Source organism: Nerophis ophidion, linkage group LG27 (assembly GCF_033978795.1).
Source record: "Nerophis ophidion isolate RoL-2023_Sa linkage group LG27, RoL_Noph_v1.0, whole genome shotgun sequence".
In the NCBI taxonomy this organism is placed as follows: domain Eukaryota; kingdom Metazoa; phylum Chordata; class Actinopteri; order Syngnathiformes; family Syngnathidae; genus Nerophis; species Nerophis ophidion.
Genome location: NC_084637.1, coordinates 27,477,565 through 27,495,313, shown reverse-complemented (window position 1 = coordinate 27,495,313; position 17,749 = coordinate 27,477,565). Strand labels below are relative to the sequence as shown.

The 17,749-nt window shown below is 39.7% G+C and overlaps 1 protein-coding gene across 1 annotated transcript; it reads left to right on the top strand.

The window, feature by feature from the left end:
- The first annotated feature begins 604 nt into the window (after nt 1–604).
- c1ql2 (complement component 1, q subcomponent-like 2) lies at nt 605–7,419 on the top strand. Its single transcript, XM_061889042.1, has 2 exons — nt 605–1,361; nt 5,072–7,419. Exons 1-2 carry the CDS (start codon nt 792–794, stop codon nt 5,249–5,251), a joined length of 750 nt encoding a protein of 249 aa, XP_061745026.1. The 5' UTR covers nt 605–791; the 3' UTR covers nt 5,252–7,419.
- Nucleotides 7,420–17,749: the final 10,330 nt, after the last annotated feature.

The following is a 17,749-nucleotide window of genomic DNA, read 5'->3' as shown; positions in this document are numbered from 1 at the left end:
CAGGAATGCGTGGGTTCCCTCCGGGTACTCCGGCTTCCTCCCACTTCCAAAGACATGCACCTGGGGATAGGTTGATTGGCAACACTAAATTGGCCCTAGTGTGTGAATGTGAGTGTGAATGTTGTCTGTCTATCTGTGTTGGCCCTGCGATGAGGTGGCGACTTGTCCAGGGTGTACCCCGCCTTCCGCCCGATTGTAGCTGAGATAGGCGCCAGCGCCCCCCGCGACCCCAAAAGGGAATAAGCGGTAGAAAATGGATGGATGGATGGATATACATATAAATGTTTTTTTTTACTTGCGACTTGTTTAATTGAAGAAAATCGTTTTGTTTACTTGCAAATCGTTGGGCGTGAGTTAAAAACATTTTTGTGTGTTTGTGGTGTTTTGGCACTAATGTTTCAATGTTCTCTATTTAAAATGTGTTAAAGGCTTGTATTACTATTTTTTTGTTAGTCTTCATATTGATTTATTTTGACGGACGGACAGATTGTCACCAGATTGTGCAGATCTATATGACATTTTACTTTGGAGGGCAACTCTCTCCCTTTTTTCCCGACCTCAGTGTCGCGCCAGTGGCAGCAGGACGCAGCTGTGCGCTTCTTGTCCGCCCTGCGCCGAGAGAGAGACTGCTCCTAAAATCACTTCTCTCCATTTTTTTTTCTCTTTCTAAAAGTCCCACATCCTCTTTCACCATTACACCCCACCGAGGCTCCGCGGGATTTCCGTCGTCCCTCGGTCTCCGCACCGCGCGGGGGAAGTGGTCGGTGGTGGTCGCGGTCACCGCCGTCGTGATGGTTCTCCTGACTTTGGCCGTCGCGGTGCCGCTGCTCCTCCTGCGCCCGTCGGAGACCTCCGCCCGCTACTACGAGATGATGGGCACCTGTCGGATGGTGTGCGACCCGTACACCGCCAAACCACCGGGAGCCAACGGGGAGGAGACCCAGACTGTCAACGGCATCGCGCCGCTGCCACCCATGGCGCAAGGGAGCCGCGGGGAACCGGGGCGCCCGGGCAAACCGGGAGCCAGGGGCCCGCCGGGCGAGCCGGGACCGCCGGGGCCGAGAGGACCACCGGGGGAGCGCGGCGGAAGCAAGCTCGCCTTCCCGGCTTTGACGCCAACGGACGGCGCGAACTCAAGCACCGGAAGCAGAGTGGCGTTTTACGTCGGCTTGAAGAACCCACATGAGGGATACGAGGTGTTAAAGTTCGACGACGTCATTACAAACTTGGGGAACCTCTACGATCCGAGCACCGGGAAGTTCACCTGCCGCCTCTCCGGGATCTACTTCTTCACTTACCACGTGTTGATGCGCGGGGGAGACGGGACCAGCATGTGGGCCGACCTGTGCAAAAACGGGCAGGTTAGAGGAGCTTTATGACTATGACTAAGTGTATGAATTACTGTATATACAAATATGCATCCATGCAAGATATGGAATTATGCAAAGACCACCTCAGCCAAATCAAAATGCGCATTTGACGCACGAAGAGAGCGCAGAGGCATCGACTTGTTTTCTATTTTAAAGACATAATATACATATATACACACACACACACACACACACACACACACACACATATTTATATATATATATACATATATACATATATATATATATACATACACACACACAAAGACACAGATACATATACAGAATCTATACACATACATACATATATGTACAGTATATATATATATATATATATATATACTGAGTGTATGTATATATATATACTGTGTATATATATTATATATATACATACATATACATATATGTATGTGTACATATATATGATATACATATATACATACATACATATAATATACACACATATATATATATACACATATACATACATATGCATACATACATAAATGCATATACGTACATGTACATATATGATATACATATAAACATATACATATATGTTTATATGTATATGTATATAAATGATATACATATATACATATATAGACACACATATACATACATATATGCATATACATACATATATACATATATATATACACACACATATATATACACATATATATATATTTAAAAATACATACATTAATACATGTACATATATATATGATATACATACATATACAGTAGATAATGTACAAATACATATATATACACACATATATATATATACATATACATACATATATACATATACATATATATAGACACACACATATATATACATATATACACATACGTATACATACATATACATATATATATAGACACACACATATATATACATATATACACATACGTATACATACATATACATACATGCATATATACATATATACACATACGTATACATACATATACATACATGTATATATACATATACATACATGTATATATACATATACATACATTTATACATACATATACATATATAAGCATATACATACATATATACATAAATATACATACATATACATGTATATACGCATATATACATATATATATACACATATATGTACAGTATATGTACATACACACACACACACACACAGCACTAACTCCAGGACACTACAATATACACCCCCGCTACCCCCCCCCCCCCCCAACCTCCTCATGCTCTCTCAGGGGGAGCATGTCCCAAATTCCGAGCTGTTTTGAGGCATGTTAAAAAAATAATGCACTTTGTGACTTCAATAATAAATATGGCAGTGCCATGTTGGCATTTTTTTTCTATAACTTCAGTTGATTTGTTTTTAGAAAACCTTTTTACATTGTTTAATGCATCCAGCGGGGCATTGCAACAAAATTAGGCATAATAATGTGTTCATTCCGCGACTGTGTATATCGGTATAGGTTGATATCGGTATAGGTTGATATCGGTATCGGTAATTTAAGAGTTGAACAATATTAGAATATCGGATATCGGCAAAAAAGCCATTATCGGACATCTCTACTCCTTAATGTTTCAAAACATAGCAGAACGCCACAGGTAGGAGGAGCGTGAAAGTTGCAATAAACGAGGGTGTGTCCGTGGTAAAATCCCCGTATAGTACACGCAAAATCCTCATTCAAATAAGGCTTGCCAATTGCATACGCGGTCTTAGTTGATCACACTCATCACGCCTACTAAAGGACACGCTATTTTATAGATTGACACGCTGTTTAGCATGAGGTATTTGGAGCTTAATAAATCAGACCCTCAGTCGGCTATTCAGCACTTGTCGATCACTCTAGCAGCACCGAGAGCGGACTCAGCCAAAGTACCGGTAATGTTGCGATTTTCAATGCCAACAATGCACAATTGACCCCAAAACGCGCCAACGTAAGTAAAGTAGGGCTCCATTATTTTCTCCACTTGGCTTTGCTATTGACATGATTAGCATTAGCACTTTTACACGGTAATTTCCTAATGAAAACTGCAACTAAGATCCACCTTGCAAACAAACAGCTGGTGTGTAATAAGTGCAATTCTTGCAGTAATAACACCTTTTAGGGCGCAACAAAACGCAAAAACCACACCATAAACCAGTGTTCCGGAACCTTTTTTGACCTTGGTGCCCAAATTGTCCACTACAGTGGGGCCCGGGTCACAACATCACTGAATTAGTAATGATATTCAATAATTATATCTAACTTAGTTAGGGTTTTCAAATACTCTGAAACCATGTGCTCACAATACGAAGGTCCTGAGTAGTCCTGAGTTCAAAATTGTCTGTCTATCTGTGTTGGCCCTGTGATGAGGTGGCGACTTGTCCAGGGTGTAACCCGCCTTCCGCCCAAAAGGGACAAGCGGTAGAAATGGATGGATGGATGTGCTAATCACAAAGAATATTTAACACATGAACTTTAGGCTTAAGTTAGGTTGACTAGAAAAATAAATACTCACCAAGTTTATTGCATAAGAATTGGCTTGGAAAAATAATTGATGAGAAATGTATTTACATACACTTATGTGGTGCTAAAATGAGTAATTAATTTTGAATGTTTTCAACAAAAAGAGAAAAAAGAAAGCTTCACTAATTTAGTCATAATTCTTGCGCTCAAAAAACTTCTCTATGCTTTTTGCTGCAGACTTCTTCTGTTTGTTTGAGATGGTCACCACTGCCGCAAGTGGTGGAAAAGAGTATTAAAAATGAGTACCTATGCGGCACATACTTTTTGCCTGCACCTCGAGTGGACGCTTGAGGCCCAAGATGCGGCCCCCTGTGGTTAAGAAACACTGCCATAAACTACCCACCATTCTTGGCCCCTTTTGGTTAAGAAACACTGCCATAAACTACACACCAGCGTTGCCCCCCTGTGGTTAAGAAACACTGCCATAAACTACACACCAGTCTTGGCCCCCTGTGGTTAAGAAACACTGCCATAAACTACAACCCAGTCTTGGCACTAAGAATTTTCAAAAAGGGGTTCCAGGGACCCCATCAAGTCATAAAAATGGTCAAAACACTGGCGGAAAGCGAGAATTGATAAAAAACAAAACCATCCATCCATCCATTTTTTACCGCTTATTCCCTTTTGGGGTCGCGGGGGGCGCTGGCGCCTATCTCAGCTACAATCGGGCAGAAGGCGGGATACACCCTGGACAAGTCGCCACCTCATCGCAGGGCCAACACAGATAGACAGACAACATTCACACTCACATTCACCAATTTAGTGTTGCCAATCAACCTATCCCCAGGTGCATGTCTTTGGAAAAACAAAAACAAAAAACAAGCAAAAAGGGCGGTAAATATATATATTTTTTAAATCCGCGCGGACGTCCAGAATTTTGCGTCCTGATTTCGATGCGTAAAAAGACACAAAAAGTTCGATAACGCCAACACTGCCCACTACTGCCATCTAACATCTTGGACATGGAACTGCAACTACAACATGGTGTCTGTCATATGTGCAAACGAGACAGCAGTTATGCTAATAATGTCATTTTAAAATGTTGCAATATAAATTTCTATTTTATTATCAAAAACAATTAGTATTTATCAACACACATGGCATTTATTCCCGGGTACGGTTCAAATGGCACCCATCCCTAGCCGTGACATGTGAACAGGCTTTTTAACCCATTCCTGTTTTCCCAGGTGCGAGCCAGCGCCATAGCTCAGGACGCCGACCAGAACTACGACTACGCCAGCAACAGCGCCGTGCTGCACTTGGACTCGGGCGACGAGGTGTACGTGAAACTGGACGGCGGAAAAGCTCACGGCGGCAACAACAACAAGTACAGCACCTTCTCCGGCTTCGTCTTGTACCCCGACTAGTCGTCGTCGCCGGCACACAACTTTGGAACTCTTCCCACGCGACCGTTTTGCTTCTAATGTCTTGTTGTGTCCCTCGAAGCACGGGCTGCTCGCGTTTAAGTCAACCGATGGACAGCTTCCTCACGAGCCAGGTAAATACCATATCGTTCTTAAAGGCTGGGACGGATTACCGGCGCGTGATATTCCCAACATCAGTCGGATGAGCTTATGAGATCTGGCTGTTAAGACCTGGTCATAAGCAGCAGCTTTTCAAAGAACGGATATATCAAGTCTTGATATTCTGATATGAAGCCTGCTATATAAATATACATTGGTCTATTAAGCAAAAGCCTTCAGGAATGACAAATCCTACCAATCCTCTCAAACTATACACATCCTGGCTATTCCCCTGCACATTTCAACCAATTATTGTCATTTTCCCTCATGAAATCCAATCCATCCATCTTCTTCCGCTTATCCGAGGTCGGGTCAGGGGGGCAGCAGCCTAAGCATTTAAGCCCTGACTTCCCTCTACTCAGCTACTTCGTCCAGCTCTTCCCAGGGAATCCTGAGGCCTTCCCAGGCCAGCCGGGAGACATAGTCTCCCCAACGTGTCCTGGGTCTGAAAGAGCCATATTGGACCAAAAAACTAATCTGTCTGGAGCCGCAAAAAATGGAAAAATAAGTGTTATAATGAAGACAACTCATGGCGTAAGTTTTTATATTAGCTATAATAGCCTACTATCAAAATAACTGTGTCGCAGGCTGGATCAAATATTTGTTGACAGAAGTATTGAAATTGAATATTTATTCTACATACTTATACAACATTAGAAACCATTAGTAAATCAGAGGCTACTCAGAAGGTGAGATAACTCTTGGAAATGACTGGCTTTTAATAGCCAAAGGTATAGATGTGTGTGTCCACGTTAAAGGAAACAAGCTGGCTTCTTCTAATGGATTTATTACAACTTTGGATAATGTTTGCTGTGGTCTGGAACAACATGGCAAACAAAGAACTTTCAGAAATGCAGCCAATATTACATACAAATAATGTGTCATGACACGTGCAAAACTAGATTATATACAAAGAGGATGAAAGTAAATGAGCTCATATATACCTACAAATGAGGCATAATGATGCAATATGTACATACAGCTAGCCTAAATAGCATGTTAGCATTGATTAGCTTACAGTCACGCATTGACTAAATATGCCTGATTAGCACTCCAACAAGTCAATAACATCAACAAAGCGCACCTTTGTGCATTCGCGCACAGCATAAAACTTTTGGTGGACAAAATGAGACAAAAAAGGAGTGGAAGTTTTTACATATAATCAAACTGTTGCGTCACACAGTCCACACTATGGTGAGTTCAAGAACCGCCGAAATTAGTAGGACGAATACTCCCATCAGTGAAGCATACACACAAACATATTAAACAGTGGGCTTTCTTACAATTGGAAAAGGTTTGTCCTCAAACAAAAAGATACTAAAACAAAAAAATATATATTTTCGATCCTTCTTTTGCCATTTTCAATCCTTTTTTAAAAATGCGGGTTGCTGATCCCCAATCTTATGATACGCTAAATAATTACTTGCTTAAAGTACAGTGTTTTATTTTCCTGTGTTCAAACAGTGTTATTGTTCAACCTTGGTGAAATGTGGGCAAAAATACTGTATAATATATATATATATATACACACACACACTCACACACTGAATACACCTGGTAAACAAAACCTCTGCCTTGCTTTTAGTAAATACTTTGGCCTACTACGCTACTGTATTTGAATGCATTCACGCACAGCATACAACTTTTGGTGGACAAAATGAGACAAAAAAGGAGTGGAAGTTTTTACATACAAACAAAATGTTGCGTCACACAGTCCACACTGTGGTGAGTTCAAGAACCGCCGAAATTAGTAGGACAAATACTCTCATCAGTGAAGCATACACACAAACATATTAAACAGTGGGCTTTCTTACAATTGGAAAAGGTTTGTCCTCAAACAAAAACATACTAAAACAAAAAAATATATATTTTCGACCCTTCTTTTTCAATCCTTTTTAAAAAATGCGGGTTGCTGATCCCCAATCTTATGATACGCTAAATAATTACTTGCTTAAAGTACAGTGTTTTATTTTCCTGTGTTCAAACAGTGTTATTGTTCAACCTGGGTGAAATGTGGGCAAAAATACTGAATTATATATATATATATATATATATATATATATATATATATATATATATATACACATACACACACACACACTGAATACACTTGGTAAACAAAACCTCTGCCTTGTTTTAGTAAATACTTTGGCCTACTACGCTACTGTATTTGAATGCATTCAGGCACAGCATAAAACTTCTGGTGGACAAAATGAGACAAAAAAGGAGTGGAAGTTTTTACATACAAACAAAATGTTGCGTCACAATGTCCACACTATGGGGAGTTCAAGAACCGCCGAAATTAGTAGGACAAATACTCTCATCAGTGAAGCATACACACAAGCATATTAAACAGTGGGCTTTCTTACAACTGGAAAAGGTTTGTCCTCAAACAAAAACATACTAAAACAAAAAAATATATATTTTCGACCCTTCTTTTGCCATTTTCAATCCTTTTTCAAAAATGCAGGTTGCTGATCCCCAATCTTATGATACGCTAAATAATTACTTGCTTAAAGTACAGTGTTTTATTTTCCTGTGTTCAAACAGTGTTATTGTTCAACCTTGGTGAAATGTGGGCAAAAATACTGAATTATATATATATATATATATATATATATATATGTATATATATATATATATATATATATATATATACACACACACACACACACACACTGAATACACTTGGTAAACAAAACCTCTGCCTTGTTTTTAGTAAATACTTAGGCCTACTACGCTACTGTATTTGAATGCATTCACGCACAGCATAAAACTTTTGGTGGACAAAATGAGACAAAAAAGGAGTGGAAGATTTTACATGTAAACAAACTGTTATCTTGAATTGATTAATGTGTACCCCGACTTAAATAAGTTGAAAAACTTATTGGGGTGTCACCATTTAGTGGCCAATTGTACGGAATATGTAATGTACCGTGCAATCTTCGAATAAAAGTCTCAATCAATCAAAGTCACAGTCCACACTGTGGTGAGTTCAAGGACCGCCGAAATTAGTAGGACAAAATGATGTTCACCAAATACTGTCATCAGTGAAGCATACACACAAACATATTAAACAGTGGGCTTTCTAACTAATGGGAAAGGTGTATCCTCAAACAAAAACCTACTAAAATAAAAAATAATTAAAATTTCGACCCATCTTTTTCCATTTTCAATCCTTTTTTAAAATTGCGGGTTGCTGATCTAATGTTACGCCAAATAATGACTCGATTTAAGCACAGTGTTTTATTTTCCTGTATTCAAACAGTGTTATTGTTCAACCTTGGTGTAATGTGCTCAAAAATACTGAATGATATATAAAACCTCTGCCTTGTTTTTAGTAAATACTTAGGCCTACTACACTACTGTATTTTAATGCATTCACGCACAGCATAAAACCTTTGGTGGACAAAGTGAGACAAAAAAAGAGTAGAAGATTTTACATGTAAAATAAAAACTATTCTGATGTAAACAAACTGTTACCATTAATTGGTTAATGTGGCCCCCGACTTAAAGGGGAACATTATCACAATTTCAAAAGGGTTAAAAACAATAAAAATCAGTTCCCAGTGGCTTGTTGTATTTGTTGAAGTTTTAAAAAATGTTTTACCGGTCCCGGAATATCCCTAAAAAAGCTTTAAAGTGCTTGATTTTCGCTATTTGCGATGCGACTATCCATTTCCCTGTGACGTCACACAGTGCTGCCAATGTAAACAAACAATGGCGAATACCACAGCAAGATATAGCGACATTAGCTCGGATTCAGACTCGGATTTCAGCGGTTGAAGCGATTCAACAGATTACGCATGTATTGAAACGGATGGTTGGTGTATGAAAGTATTGAAGAAGAAACTGAAACTATTGAGCGAATAGCTATTGACGCTATTCATAGCCATAGCATGGCCGAATAGCTGCGTTAGCATCGCCGGTAAAATGTGCGGACCAAACGATCAGGACTTTCGCATCTCTTGACACTGGAGCAACTTAAATCCGTCGATTGGTAAGTGTTTTTTTCGCATTAAATGTGGGTGGAAGGAAACGTAATATAGTTGCAAATGCATCTGCAGGTTATCCATACATCTCTGTGCCATGTCTGCTTTAGCACCGCCGGTAAATAGCATGTTAGCATCGATTAGGGTAGCATGTTCGCATCGATTAGCTGGCAGTCAACGTCAACAAAACTCACCTTTGTGATTTCGTTGACTTTATGGTTGCAAATGCATCTGCAGGTTATCCATACATCTCTGTGCCATGTCTGCTTTAGCATCGCCGGTCAAATGTGGAGACACTTTGGCACATTCAATGGGGGTCTGGCGGAAGACACTTTCGCATCTTCGGGCCAGTGGTGCAACTTGAATCCCTCCCTGTTAGTGTTGTTACAACCTCCGACAACACACCGACGAGGCATGATGTGTCCAAAGTTCCAAAAAATAGTCGAAAAAACGGAAAATAACAGAGCTGAGACCCAATGTTTGCAATGTGTTGAAAATGAAAATGGCGGCTGTATTACCTCGGAGACGTCACGTTCTGACGTCATCGCCACAGAGCGATAAACAGAAAGGCGTTTAATTCGCCAAAATTTAGATTTCGGAAATCGGTTGAAAAAATATATGGTCTTTTTTCTGCACCATCAAGGTATATAATGACGCTTACATAGGTCTGGTGATAATGTTCCCCTTTAAACATGTTGAAAAACTTATTCGGGGTGCTCAATTGTACGGAATATGTACTGTACTGTGCAGTCTACTAACAAAAGTCTCAATCAATCAATCAATCAAAGTCACAGCGTCAAATTACCGTATCATTACATCCCTATCCTGTACACCAATAATTCTCAAACTGTGGTAGGAGGGTGCCATCTAGTGGTACGCCAAATAATCACTCATTCAAATATTCAAACACAGAGTTACTGTTCAAACTGTGCGTTATGTTCCAATGGCCAACAATATTAAATATACTTGTCAAATAAAACCTGGGCCTGTTTTTTAGTGAATGCTTAGGCCTACTACGCTACTGCATTTTAATGCTGGGGAGCCAAGTGTTTTCTGTGGTTAGACAACCACCGTTGTACAGTTGCAGCTATTATGAGCATTTCCATGACGTCTTCTGCTATGACCAGGTCTTCTCCGTAATGAAATGATATTTTCTGTGAATAAAATGCCTCACAAGGCTCTTATTAGATTATCTCCGACAAAAAGCATGCGTGGCACCAGTTTCCCAATTGGGATTAACACCTAAAACGAGCTCACATGTCCATCCTCATTATCATCTGCATCGCCAGAGGGAGCTGGACCCATCTGATCACACAGAACAGGGTCAGCAAAGGACAGCAGTGTGTGTGTGTGTGTGTGTGTGTGTGTGTGTGTGTGTGTGTGTGTGTGTGTGTGTGTGTGTGTATATATATGGGGGGCGGGTTGGTACACTACTTCCCAATCCAGAGGCCAAAATGTCTCAATAAAATGTTTTTTTGCGTTTGTTTGCTGTTTTGTTTTTTTGTAGCTGATGGTGGGGAGTTTGAAAAATGAACTAATAAAAGGGTGCACTCATGTATATTTTGTTTTTAATACATGTCAATAAATATTGTTTAACAACTACGCGTCTGATTTGAACACCTTTGTATGCAAATGAGTTACAGTTTGGAATTTTGCCGGCTACTTAGGGCCGGATCTACAAAGATCGAAATACATTTTAGTCCTAGTACAGAACCTTGGGGTACTCCATGTGTTAAAATCTTTTTATCTGATTTTACATTATTCTTATGCACATGCTGTTCTCTGCCACCAAGTTAAGTTTTCAACCAATCATGAGTGTGATCTACCAAGACCGTACAATGGTGCGGGCCGCCTTATTTGAAGTGAATTATATTTATATAGCGATTTTCTCTAGTGACTCAAAGCGCTTTACATAGTGAAACCCAATATCTAAATTACATTTAAACTAGTGTGGGTGGCACTGGAAGCAGGTGGGTAAAGTGTCTTGCCCAAGGACACAACGGCAGTGAGTAGGATGGCGGAAGCGGGAATCGAACCTGCAACCCTCAAGTTGCTGGCACGGCCGCTCCACCAACCGAGATTTTCTGCGTTTATGCAGCTTTTACTCGATCATTTACTGCAATTTTATGTTATCGTGCTCTTGCGTGTGGCGTTTTGCTATGTTTTCAAACATGCACCACTTTTTATGGGCATTTTACCTCGATGATGCAAACCACATTTTTTTTTTCTTTTTTTTTTTAAACGTTGCACTCACAGGTGAAGCTGGCACTAACATAGTCCAGATGCAAGAAAATGCAAATTGTAAGAAGTATTTATTTTAATATAGGAGATATGTTAATAATGTATCTTCTATACCAGGGGTCACCAACCTATAATATTGAAAGAACCATATTGGACCAAAAATATAAAAACAAACATGTCTGGAGCCGCAAAAAAATAAAAGCCATGTTATATACAGATAGTGTGTTATGAGACATGAATTGAATTAAGAGGATTTAAAGGAAACCAAATTAGCTTAAATATAGCTACAAATGAGGCATAATGATGCAATATGTACATACAGCTAGCCTAAATAGCATGTTAGCATCGATTAGCTTGCAGTCATGCACAATTCAATAACATCAACAAAATTCACCTTTGTGCATGAATGCACAACGTTAAAAGTTTGGTGGACAAAATGAGGCAGAAAAAGAAGTGGCATAAAACACGTCTTAGAAAGTCGGAGAAAGTTACACATGGAAACAAACTACGGTGAGTTCAAGGACCGCCAAAATTAGGAGGACAAAACGGCATGTTTAATAAAAACAGTGTGCTTTATAACAATTAGGGAGGTTTGTCTCATGTTTATACTCCTACAGAAACTATATTAAAACAAATTATATATTTTTTATATTTTTTTTCCCTCATCTTTTTCCCTTTTTTATACATTTTTGAAAAAGCTCCAGAGAGCCACTAGGGCGGCGCTAACGAGTCGCATGTCTAGAGCCACGGGTTGCCGACCCCCGTTCTATACCCTATGTGTCAAAGTCATGGCTCGCAAATTAATTATCTCTGGCCCCCGGAATGATATTTGATTAGTATTTGAACCGGCCCGCAGGCCACAGCCGCCTGCTGCTGTTTTGCACGCACCAATACTCCATCAGTGTTGGCGCTAGGAATTTTCAAAATGGGTTCCCGGGAACCCCATCAAGTCATAAGTAGATTTTTTGGGGTCCCACTTTTTTGTAAGCGTTCTGAAAACAAATGATAAATGTATGCATTATTCTGTTATATCTCACATTTTATATTGTGTTTTTGGAAGAAAGTTGTCATAAACGTTACCAATTTCATTTAAAAAATAACACAAAAGAAAACACATTTTTATGCATATGTAAATGTATTCAGTTGTAAACATTCATTCACTTTCTTCTTTTTTACATTAATCTAAACTTTACCGCTGCTGGTAGTTTTTTTTCTATATTTTTTATTGTAATATTTCCAGAATGTGTTTGTTCTATTTCTGACCAAAGTAAGACAAAGAAAGCAACCTGAAGTTGTCTTTTTTTGTTTTTAGTTTTAATGCCATTATTTTAATCATCCGGCACACATGTGCACAGATTTTCCTCCAATGAGTTTGACACCCCTGTTTTATACGAAAAAAAGGGATGCCATTAAAAAAACAAAAACGCCAGCAGACACCAAAATACATTAACTATATTTCTTTTAATCAACCCCTTAATATTTAATATATAAAGGGAAAAATATCCAAATGTATTGCTATTTTTTATAAAGTAAGACACATGCTGAATAAGAAATGCCTGCATATGTTGTATTATTCTTTTTATTTTTCTATATTTAACATACTGTGTTGAAATTTGGGGAAATGTTTATGAAACAAACACTGACCCAATAATAAAACTTCAAAAAAGGGTCATTAGAACACAAAGCATGCTACTATGAACATACCAATCCATTATTTATAAGTTCAAATGTATTAAAATTTTCAGACATTGTGTTTTTAAAAACATCGGAAATGATGTTTCGAGTAAAGAACAACAGCCTTCCAGCTTGTATTCTTAGGTTATTTCATTTAAGAGGAGAAAACTATAATTTATGGGGGATATTGATTTTTGAAATAGGTAAAGCGAGAACGAATATAAAATACAAATGCAATTCAGTTTTAGGAGTTAAAGGGGAACATTATCACAATTTCTAAAGGGTTAAAAACAATAAAAATCAGTTCCCAGTGGCTTGTTGTATTTTTTGAAAATTTTTTCAAAATTTTACCGGTCCCGGAATATCCCTAAATAAAGCTTTAAAGTGCCTTATTTTCGCTATCTTCGAAACCACTATCCATTTCCCTGTGACGTCAAACAGTGCTGCCAATACAAACAACATGGCGGTTACCACAGCAAGATATAGCGACATTAGCTCGGATTCAAACTCGGATTTCAGCGATTTAAGCGATTCAACAGATTACGCATGTATTGAAACAGATGGTCGGAGTATGGAGGCAGATAGCGAAAACGAAATTGAAGAAGAAATTTACGCTATTGAGCGAATAGCTATTGACGCTACTCGGCCATAGCGTGGGTGTACCTAATGAAGTGGCCCGTAGCATGGCTGCCTTATTAGCATCGCCGGTAAAATGTGCGGACCAAACAATCAGGACTTTTGCATCTTGTGACACTGGAGCAACTTAAATCCGTCGATTGGTAAGTGTTTGTTTCGCATTAAATGTGGGTATCTAGTTTCAAATGCACATACAGCTAGCGTAAATAGCATCTTAGCATCGATTAGTGTAGCATGTTAGCATCGATTAGCTGGCAGTCATGCCGTGACCAAATATGTCTGATTAGCACATAAGTCAATAACATCAACAAAACTCACCTTTGTGATTTCGTTGACTTAATTGTTGCAAATGCATCTGCAGGTTATCCATACATCTCTGTGCCATGTCTGTCTTAGCATCGCCGGTCAAATGTGCAGACACTCTGGCACATTCAATGGGGGTCTGGCGGCAGATTTCTTGCCAGTGGTGCAACTTGAATCCCTCCCTGTTAGTGTTGTTACAACCTCCGACAACACACCGACGAGGCATGATGTCTCCAAGGTTCCAAAAAATAGTCGAAAAAACGGAAAATAACAGAGCTGAGACCCGGTGTTTGTAATGTGGAAATGAAAATGGCGTGTGTATTACCTCGGCGACGTCACGTTCTGACGTCATCGCTAAAAGAGCGATAAACAGAAAGGTGTTTAATTTGCCAAAATTCACCCATTTAGAGTTCGGAAATCGGTTAAAAAAATACATGGTCTTTTTTCTGCAACATCAAGGTATATATTGACGCTTGCATAGGTTTGGTGATAATGTTCCCCTTTAAATGGTGGAACAAGCTCAGTGATGAGCTGAAGACATCCACTTCTTTGGTAAGGTTTAAGAAAACCTCGAAAGGTGAAATAATTGAAAATTATAAAATATAAGTGAAGTGAATTATATTTATATAGCAGTTTTTCTCTAGTGACTCAAAGCGCTTTACATGGTGAAACCCAATATCTAAATTACATTTAAACCAGTGTGGGTGGCACTGGGAGCAGGTGGGTAAAATGTCTTGCCCAAGGACACAACGGCAGTGACTAGGATGGCGGAAGCAAGAATCGAACCTGCAACCCTCAAGTTGCTGGCACGGCCACTCTACCAACCGAGCTATACCGCCCCATATAGTAACAATTACTTTTTTTTTTTTTTTAAACGTTGATGTTCCAGGCAATCAAAATTTCAGTGAAGGTATAGGATAGGCCAGGGGTAGGGAACCTATGGCTCTAGAGCCAGATGTGGCTCTCTTGATGACTGCATCTGGCTCTCGGATAAATCTGAGCTGACGTTGCTTAACACGATAAGTAATGAATAATTCCACATGTAATCACAGTGTTAAAAATAATGTTCAAAATATAAAACATTCTCATGCATTTTTTATCCATTCATCCGTTTTCTACCGCACCTGTTCAAGAAGTTGCGTTAATGGTAAGAAGTTATTTATTTACTATTGGTTAGTGTGGGGCTTGCCCTCCTGGGGGTTCTTCAGACCACCAAGCACCGATATTAGAGCCTGTTTCAGGGTTACAATATTGTTTTATTTTTCAAAAAGTCTCTCAGTTGCTTTCCAGCAATAGTATTTCCAACCCAACCCAGTCTCTCCTCCTGGCTGCTGCTTATAACAGAGCGACAGATGGTTAGATAACAAAGCCCAGGTGGGCTGTCTACGCACCTGTCGCTGCAGGCCTGCAGGCCACGCCCCCTCCACAGTTAGCTTCAGAATAACAATGTTATTACAAAGAATAAGATACCTATTATACTCTAGAAATGCTGGTCTTACTTAAAAAATGCACGTGTTTAGTTGTGTTCAGTGTTAAAAAAAATATTATATGGCTCTTACGGAAATATATTTTAAAATATTTGGCTTTTTGGCTCTCTTAGCCAAAAAGGATCCTGACCCCTGGGATAGGCAAATATGAGCTTTGGCTTCAGCCTATTCCTTTTTCAGTCATTCTTTTTCTTTTCTTTTGTGTGTAAATGTGTATGATTGTTTATGTATAATCTGTACTGTAAAATTGATCGCACAAAATGACCTTATTTCATTCATTCACGGGACGGCATGGCGAAGTTGGTAGAGGGTTACTGGTTCAATCCCCACCTTCTACCATCCTAGTCACGTCCGTTGTGTCCTTGGGCAAGACACTTCACCCTTGCTCCGGATGGATCCTGGTGAGCGCCTTGCATGGCAGCTCCCGCCATCAGTGTGTGAATGTGTGTATGTGGAAATACTGTCAAAGCACTTTGGGCTCCTTAAAAAGGGGTAGAAAATCACTATAAAAGTACTTACCATTTACCATTCATTCATTCAAGTGAACCAGCATTTATAACATTATAAAATGATATTGCTGAACAGACAATGTCTGCGTGTATAACTGTCAGTTTGCACTTACTTTTCAGATGTGCTAAATAAAGACAAAAATTAGCGCTTGCGATTGAGTTTTAGTCAAGAGAATCAATCAATCAATCAATGTTTACTTATATAGCCCTAAATCACCAGTGTCTCAAAGGGCTGCACAAGCCACAACCACATCCTGGGCTCAGATCCCAGGGCAATGAAAAACTCAACCCAATGGGATAGCAATGAGAAACCTTGGATGACCGGTGCAATGGACGTCGGGTGGATCTAACGTAATAGTGAGAGTCCAGTCCATAGTGGATCTAACATAATAGTGAGAGTCCAGTCCATAGTGGATCTAACAATAGTGTGAGTCCAGTCCATAGTGGATCTAACATAATAGTGAGAGTCCAGTCTCATATATATAATTCAATTCAGTCCATAGTGGATCTAAGAGAAATCACTGGCCTTGTGCTAAATAGTTGTATTTGCATCTCTTCTTTCTAGTATTGTGGGCGTTCCGATGATCAGCATATACTCTGCATTTTCTCGAATTCGGAGGTCTCAAGGTTGGCAAGTATGACTTAGGGTCCGCGCTCTACAGGAAATGCTCCATGGTCTCCCAGACATGTTCGCCAGTAGTTATTTGTGTGTTTGCGTTGCGTTGGAGCATCGCCTCAAGACTCCAGTGAGACGATCCACAGCAACTCGGCTCCCATGTTCCAAGTTCCCTGCCCGTCCTTTGCTCCACAATAGCTCGTGGGCGTCGTGAGTCAGCCAGCTCGTATTTGTTCGGAAAGGTTACACCGAGGACAAAACTGAAATTTTGCTTTTTAACGTCCATGTAGTCAGGGTCTGTATTGTTCATGTACAGTCAAATGTACATGAATGCTCATTAGCTCACTTTCAAAGTAGAATGGTGCATTCAGTGCACAAGCTTGGGAGATTTTTTTAGGTTAATTTTTGTCGTGATTTCGGTTACGAGCAAAAATTGGGGTTCCCCACCGCTGGTAAAACATCCGGACAGCAATTAGCTTTTCCAAACATGGGAACGGATAAAATGAGTGTGAAGGACAGTGCTGAGTAGAAAGAAGTGGATGATTTTGTCATGACGAAGACTAGAGATGCGCGGTTTGCGGTCTCATCCACGGAGTCCGCGGATAAACCGCGGGTCGGGCGGGTGACATAATGAAAAAATTGATTTTAATTAGATTCGGGCAGGTGGCGGTTGAACCATCCGGAAATATTTGATATACATGGTTCTGGGATCGGTATCCTTTGCCATTCAAAGAGCCGTTTAAGACCCGTGTCATAAAACGAAGAAGACAATAGGAGACGCTATTATTCTCTAGAACAGGGGTCGGGAACCTTTTTGGCTGAGAGAGCCATAAAAGCCAAATATTTCAAAATGTATTTCCGTGAGAGCCATATAACGTTTAACA

Bases quoted from the DNA above. Each gene is read 5' to 3' on its own strand.
- c1ql2 (XM_061889042.1), top strand. From the start codon at position 792: ATGGTTCTCCTGACTTTGGCCGTCGCGGTGCCGCTGCTCCTCCTGCGC. The intron at 1,362-5,071 runs GTTAGAGGAGCT...CTGTTTTCCCAG, and splicing joins ACCTGTGCAAAAACGGGCAG to GTGCGAGCCAGCGCCATAGC.